We start from the raw sequence: 8,036 nt of genomic DNA on the forward strand, positions 1-8,036 counted from the left end.
GAGGGTAACCAGGACTGCAGCAGTGAATACACTCGAACATCTACATTTATGGTAAGTGTACACAACTGTACTGTGTTCTTTGTGTTTCACTATTGCAGTCATCACATTTGGGTTGATTCCCAAAGCTAAGGAAGGGTGGAGGCAGTTAAGGAGCATTAGGGCTAGCAATGAGGCCCTGTAAGACTGTTGTGGCAAATCCAGCTCTGGATTTAGAAAAGATAGGCAAGTGGTAATGCTTGGTGAAAGTATGTACAGAGCTCGAGGTTGCAGCTTCCAGGATGTCCCTGGTAGGGACTCCTCTGACAAAAGCAGTAGAGGTAGATGCAGCCCTGGTGGAATGTGTTCTTATCTCCTGTGGGGTAGGTTTTCCATGGTACTTGTATCAGAAATGTATGCAATGTACTACCATTTGGAAATGGTTTGCTTTGAAATGGCCTTCCCCTCTGCCCCTGCAGCAAAGCTGACTAGCAGCTGGTCAGATTTTCTGAGAGACTTAGTCCTGTCCAGATAGAATCTAAGCTGTCTGTGCACATCCAGGGAATGCAATATCCTTTTCCTTTTATTCTGTGGATTAGGGAAAAAAGTAGGCAAATGAATGGACTGGTTCAGAGCCACACTAGATACCACCGTGGGCATAAATGATGGGTTAGTCCTGAGGGAAACCCTGTCCACATGGAAGATAATGAAGGGTTCCACTGCCATAAGGGCCTGCAGTTCAGACACTCTTCTTGCAGACGTGAAGGCTAGAAGTAAAGCTGTTTTCCAAGAAAGAAATTTCAACTCTGCTGTAGCAGCTGGTTCAAAGAGGAGTAAGAGTAAGTTTCTCCAACACAAAGTTTAGGTCCCAGGCTGGAGTGGGAGCTCTCCTGGGGGGTCTTAAATTTTTGGCCACTTCTAAGTAATTGTTTTAGCAGTGGATGAGAGAAGAGGGGTGGCTCAGTATTATAATGTGCTGATATGGCTGAGGCATGAATCTTAATTGACGAGAAAGATAGGCCCTTGTGGAGCATTTCTGTTAAATAATCTATAATATGAGGTAAGCTGGGCACCATTGTGCCTATCCCTTGAGACTGGCTCCAGAAACAGTATCTTTTCCACTTTTCTGTACAGGATTTTCTAGTACTAGGCCTCCTAGTCTCAAGAATGACATCCAGCACCTGCTTACTGAGGGTTGCTAGAGGTGAGCTCAGGGGATCAGCCAGGCTGCAAGGTTCAGGGTTTGACGCTGAGGGTGCAGAATCTGGCCCATCTGCTGGGACAGCAGGGAAGAAGCCTGAGGCAGGTGCCATGGCTGTAACACTGTCAGACTGCGTAAAAGGGGGTACCAGTGCTGGCGTGGTTAGTCCTGTGCAATCAGAATTGTCCTTGGTTTGTCCTGTTTGATCTTTAGCAGGACCTTCGAGAGGAGAGGCAGAGGAGGAAAGCATAAACTGAGAGGCCTTCCCAGGTAAAGGACAGGGCATCCACTTTCCAAGCTTGACAGTGGGAAGTTCTGGTGCAGTACTTTTTCAGTTGGTGGTTCTGAGGGGAGCAAACAGGTTTACCTCTGGAGTCTCCCATTTGTTCCTCAAGAGCTTGAATATTTTGGGTTACAATTTCCATTTGTGTGGGTCCATGAGATTTCTGCTTAAGTCGTCTGCCATTGAATTTAGTTTGCCTGGCAGGAATTGAGCTTGTAGGTTCACTTGGTTGCTCAAGGCTGTGTTCCAGAGCCATGGCTAGTCTGCAGAGTGGGTAGGAATGGGTTCCCCCCTGCTTGTTTATGTACCACATAACTGTGGTGTTGTCTGTTGTTACCAATAGTTGTCCTGGAAGAATAAGGTCTTTGAAGGCTGTCAGAGCATTCTATACAGCTAACATTTGTTTTTGATTGATATGCAGGTGCATCTGTATTGGGTTCCATTTGCCCTGAATGCACTTGCCCTGCCATGTGAGCCCCCCCATGCATAGTCTTATGCGTCTGTTGTTAGGGTTTGGGTGGCAGGGGGTAGAGTGAAAAGGAGTCCCTTGTTGTGGTTGCAGGCCTCTGCTCTTAGGCAAGAGATGATAGGAATCATTATTTCCAGGTTCTGAGACTGCTGACACCATAGACTTTTTAGACACCATTGAAGTTTCCTCATATGCAGTCTTGCATATGGAATAAACAGAATGCAAGAGGCCATGAACCTCAGGGGCTTGCAGGATTTTTCTTGCAGATAACTGGGTTTTTGTGGCCAGTAGGTTGTCAACTAAACTTGTTTCTCTGGAGTGAGGAATGCCATCTGGGAAGTTGTGTTCAAGCTTGCTCCCAGGAATGCAATCTGTTGGCAGGGTACTAGATGGGATTTCTTCTTGTTGATGGTGTACCCCAGTGAAGTTAGACGTCTGTATACAAATGCCAGGTACTGTAATAGCTAATCCTGACTTTCTGCCTGAATCAGGCAATCGTCCAAATATGGGCAAATCTGAATATTTCTCTGCCTGCAAAATGCAATGGCTGGAGCTAGGCACTTTGTGAATACCCGGGGCGCAGTAGATAAGCCAAAGAGAAGTGCAGAGAACTGATAGTGCATGGAACCTGCCCTGAAGTGTAGGTATTTCCTGCAAGATTCCCTTATTGGGATGTGCAGGTAAGCTTTTTGGCATCCTTTGCTAGCAAAGGAAGAAGCTGTTGAAGAGTTAGCATTTTGAATTTTGAAACCACCAGAAAGGTGCTGATGATAGACAGGTCCAGGATAGGATGCCACGAGTTTTCTTTTCTGGGAACCAGGAACAGTCTTGAATAGAAACCTTGGCTCAGTGGTTCTGCTGGGGCAGGTTGAATAGCCTTGATGCTGAGGAGAGAGAGAACTTGTTTTTGGGCCTCCGCCCACTGGTTTGGGGGGAGGTCTGGCCATCCACTTGGGGATGGGAGAGAGTGGAAGTGGAATCTGCATCTTAGGGAAACTATGTTTAAAACCCATTTGTCTTGGGTAATGAATTCCCAGTTTTTTGCATCCAGGGCGAGCTTTCCTCCTAAAGGTGCAAGTGGTTGAGCAAGGCTTGGAAGAGTTAAGGATAAGTCACTGTGCAATTTTTCCATAGGTGGTGGCTTAATACTCCCTGCTTTGGAAGTGGGAGCCCACCCACTGCCTAGATCTGTGCATAGCCTGAGACTGAAGTCTTGGTGGTCTGCTGCTCCTGGGTTTGCACTAAGAAGGCCTGGAAGGGACAGGAAAGGACAAGTTCTTTGACGGCCAGTGGCTACTGAATCAAGGTGGCTGTACTTGTAAGAAATCTAACAGTTTGCACAGATTTCGCTTTTTCCTCCATTCGTTTGAGGACTTCTTCCGCTTTGTTGCCAAAAAGGCGGTCTTGGTTTAAGGGTGCATCCAGTAATTTGGCTTTAACATGATCTGGTAAGTTTTGTTCCTTAAGCCAAGCATGCCTTCTAAGTACAGACCCAGTAACAGCAGCCCTGCAAGATGCTTCTAAAGCATCAAAACCCCATTGCAAAGTATGTTTACCAACTTGGTCAGAAGAATGCGTTAACTCTTGTAAATCTTTGTGTTCAGCACGGTCAGGAATCAACATCATTTTCTGTTTAAGTAGCCCCATAATATGTTGCTGATACTTTAACATATGAAACTGACAATTTAAATCCCTAATGGCCAGAGTAGCAGTGGTATATACCTTCTTACCCATCTGTCTAAAGCCCTAGAATCCCTGTCAGAAGGGGTAGGATTCTTGGCAGTAGTAGTCTTAATGCTTTTGGGTCTTTGGGAAATGGTCTCTGGATCCGCAGTAGGATTCTTGAAGAGGAATTTGTGAGAGTCAGGTACTCTTTAGTACCTGTCAGGTTTCCTGGGAGCTGGAGGCAAAGTGTCTGGGGTAAGGCTGGATTCCAGGAAAACATCATCTACAATCTCCAGAACAGGAGGTATAGCTAGAGGCCTGTGCTGAGGCAGGTATAAGAATTCCCTAAGTCTCTTTTTGGACTGTGAATAGTCCTGGCTTTCCCCGAAGAAATGTTCCCTAAGGGTATGCAAGGTTTCACCAAAAGAAAAATCCTCTGGAGGGGAAGCAGAGGGAATGGAATCCTCTGCATTAGAATCCTCATAAGTAGATAAGAGTAAATCCTGGTAGTCAGAAGGAACAGAGATATCAGATTCCTGATCAGAAGGAAAATCAGTTCTAGGTCTCTTAGAGGGGGGAGGCTGGCTTCCCCTAATTAAGGTAATAAGGTCAGCCATTCTAATCATTTGTTTTTGAGGCATGTGGACCTTGCATTGGTTTTCTAGGCATAGTGTGAGATTTAGGCCTGAGGAGTTTGGTATTTTTAGCTTGAAAGGAAGTCGTCGGATTAATACGAAAATCCGTAGGTCTGAATACACCCTCAGAAGCCGGTACCTCCACAGCGGCTCCGGACCCATCCAAGGTAGAGACATCCACAGGTTCCATAGTCGAAGAAGCATCTTGCAGCATACCGGACTCGGAATGGGTCTCAGCAGATGCCTACGAACCTGCAGAAGCAGGTATCAGGGGCTGCGAAAGTGCCTCACTGAGTACCGGCGGACTGGTGACTAGCTTAACGGAAGTGTTGTCGGCAGTTTTGGACCTATGCAGTCTGTCTCTGTCTTTATCCTTATGTTTTTTTGGAAGATCGGTAGTCGGATGGCTTAAGGAAGCCATTTTGGAGTATGGAGATCGAGAACGAAAGTATTTAGCTACAAAAGTAGCCTGATGAAGAATAGTCTGGGCGTTGAACAAGGCACATAACCGACAGCGAGGGACGTCATGGTCTAGGCCTAAACAGGCGACGCAGTAAGAATGAAAATCTCTATGAGGTATTTGCTTTCCACGGGCAAGACAATTATTAATTTTTTCTGACATCGGTTAGAGCAAGAAAAAAGGATCCCCAATGGGGTACTTATCTTTTTGAAGACTTCAGGTCTGAAACTTGAAAATGAAGATTTTAGGAGTCGGCTGACCAGCACTTGCGAACTGCTTCTGCTTCGGGCACCGCACGGCAAGAAAGACTGATGTAATGGTATCGGCTGCATGTTTTATACCCCTGACGACCTGACATCATGGAAGAAGCGACAGCATCTGATGCAGAAATCCCAAGACTCTGGTATTCAGGCCGGCTGAGGGCTACCTGCAGGCAGATAAACCCAAATGTGATGACTGCAACAGTGAAACACGAACATCATGTTGGTGGTACAGATATTTGTCCCAAAGGATCCCCACACTATGGAATAGGCTCCCCATTCAATCAAAAAGAGTTCGTCTCTGACCCTAGTCAAACAAAACCTTGATATCTAGAAGGGAAATAGTAAAATTACCCAGTATGCCCCCATGTCCCTTATGTAAGAAGTTGTCAATAAGAAAAGTTTTATCCTAACACCCTCTCCCTACAAATCCTGTTACCTCCTTACTAAGATGTTCCCCCCCATACAGACACCCATGATACCTAGGAACCCAAATGGTTTTGGTTTAGGATGTGCAGTTAGGCTTGTAAGGGCCCTAGTGGTTATTAGCCTAGTAACAACCAGCAAACTGACTTTAATAGTTAAAACAGCAGCACCACGACAGTATCAAGTAGAATCTAGACTGAAACATCATGGTTTATAATGTAAATAAATGTCTGTAAATGCACCTGAATTATATATCATCAACAAACACTAAAGAAAAATCACTGCCACACCTTTATTTTTTCTTCAAGAGGACAAAGTCCGCTAAAGCCCCTTGAAGATCACATACCCTTTTTACTTATCTTTAAGTTTACGCCTACATACTACCTCCAAGACTACCAGATCTCAGAAGAATTGGGATATTCCAACCTTGGACTTAATATATATGTGTGTGTGTGTGTGTGTGTGTATTTACACACACACACACACACACACACACACACACACACACACACACACACACACACACACAATATTGCAGAATCCGATGTCTACTTTTTTTACCTTGTACCAATCCAAAAAGTTAACAGAAATTGTGGATATGCTGGCAGACTTTCTGCACATCTCCTGGACATGCTTCTTGGAGAGACTGGTTTTGAAGGCCTTCAGTTATTTTAGCTGCCTGCACTTTCCCACTTGCTTTACTGATTCTACATTGAAAACACTACATCAATGTTACCTCACTTTTAGTTATTATATGCAAAAAACAATATAGCTTTGGTCTTGCCAACATCCTTAACCTCAGAAATAACATGATGCAAGAATTCTTGGTGGTGGATAACTGAACCTTCCAACTGTTGGCAGAAACAGAAGGGCAATCTGACTCTACACTTCCATTCCAAAATAATCTGTTAGCCATATGGAGATTAATCTCCTGTTGCCTCATCCTAGGACTCCTCTTTTGGAGGAAGTGGTTTTCCTTTCTTGTTTGGGAGAAGTGATCATAGTGCAGTGTTGCATTAAGCTCAGCAGTAATGTCCTAAAATTTTGAAACTACAGAAGCTCTTGATTAAGAAGTTATTACACTTTATCTGGTTATGCCATTAAAACTTTCACTCTGCCTGTAAACCTTATTCATTTCTAAAACTTCAATAACAATATTTGAACTGCAAAAATACAACAGAGTTTGGTTTTATTAGTCTCCTTCATATTTGTAGAACATGACTGAATATTAGTTCATTACAAGGAACCAATAGCCACCACCCACCCACCTACCTGGCAACGTCCTTTCAGAGTGGGCCACCTTTCACAGGTCCACATACAGGTCTCCCATACTCTGTGAAGAAATAAAGCAAGATAGATGTTAGTGATGTCACATTAAAGTCATCAAGGTTCACAGCCAAAGCTAATACACAGCAGTGTGAGTATTAAAACTTGGTACTACTCAGAAAATGTATATTTATATTAAGATATAGCACCTCCTGCTTGTGAACTGACATAACAGAAGAACATCGAAGAGAAAATGAAACACCCTTCTAGAACAGAGAGACAGCTACAGTGTGCAGCATAAACAAAGCCCGTACAAAATTCTGATATTCGGTACTAAATGAAAATGTGTGCATGTGAGACAGACAGAGATGCTAATATGAATGTAGAACGAAATCAAAGTAGATCCACTCTATTTCAGCACCACCATGACACCCAAGGTTGTTTGGTCAGGGTTAGCCTCCCTTCTGCTTCTGTCTCTACCACTACCATGCCTAGATTAACATAACCTTCAATGTAAAAATGCCTCAAGTTATTAAGAACGCAAGCACCCCAAATCATAATAAAGAAGAGTCCACTACAACCCCTTTTAATTATATACACTAACTCCATGGCAGCACAAACAATACAGGAAAAATAAACACCATACACAGTGAATCAGTGTTGTTGTACAAACAAATTTCTATAAATATGAGGGTGTGACATGATGGGGGGATCGTCAAGCCACACATATTCTTCCAGACTCACTTCCCTAGCAAATCATATTTTCAGAAATGGCAATCATCATATACTACCTACATTTCTACATGTTTCTATCATTTGTGATTGAGTGAAATGAGAATTCAGCCAACTAGATCTCCAGTGAAATGGGTTTCAGTCAAGTGGGTTTTCAGTCATTAGCTTGTTAGTCAAATTGTTTCAACCATTCAATTTCAATCAACTGAAGTTCTATCAAGTGACAAGTAAATCGTATAACGCATCCCTGCTTAGCCCTTTGCAGCGTCAAATGCTTGGAGTTAAACCAGCAAATATACCTAACATTTGATCATAAATTCATACTCATTATTTTGTGTCTGCTTTGGCAAAATACTATAATGTGGTTCAATGTAAACAAAAAATGATCATTTCTATGGCAAAGTTAGTACAAATTCCAAATATTCTAGCTATCAAGCACATGTTGGCAAACTCTGGAATAAATTATCTTGTGATTTAAGGGACATCCCTGAAATACAGGGCATTTAAGATATATTTGAAAAATATATGTACGTGCAATGGAACCATGTGAGATAGTGTCTTATTGCTTGTTACTGAAAACAGTGTCCCAGGTACATTTGTTATCTACACACCAACTTACGGATGGCTTGCAATGACTTGCTTTTAGTTAATTAAATGTACAGT

General features: G+C 43.2%; 1 protein-coding gene across 4 annotated transcripts in view; it reads right to left on the reverse strand.

The window, feature by feature from the left end:
• Positions 1 to 8,036, reverse strand: part of AAAS (aladin WD repeat nucleoporin) — a 1,251,774-nt gene that overhangs the window by 441,063 nt on the left and 802,675 nt on the right. For all 4 annotated transcript variants that reach the window (XM_044083905.1, XM_044083907.1, XM_044083908.1 and 1 more), the window contains exon 11: positions 6,648 to 6,708. In XM_044083905.1, the coding sequence (XP_043939840.1) occupies positions 6,648 to 6,708 (61 nt within the window). The remainder of the gene's footprint in view (positions 1 to 6,647; positions 6,709 to 8,036) is intronic.

The sequence above is a fragment of the Protopterus annectens genome, chromosome 9.part0 (assembly GCF_019279795.1).
Source record: "Protopterus annectens isolate FY-2018-M chromosome 9.part0, PAN1.0, whole genome shotgun sequence".
Lineage (NCBI taxonomy): Eukaryota > Metazoa > Chordata > Ceratodontiformes > Protopteridae > Protopterus > Protopterus annectens.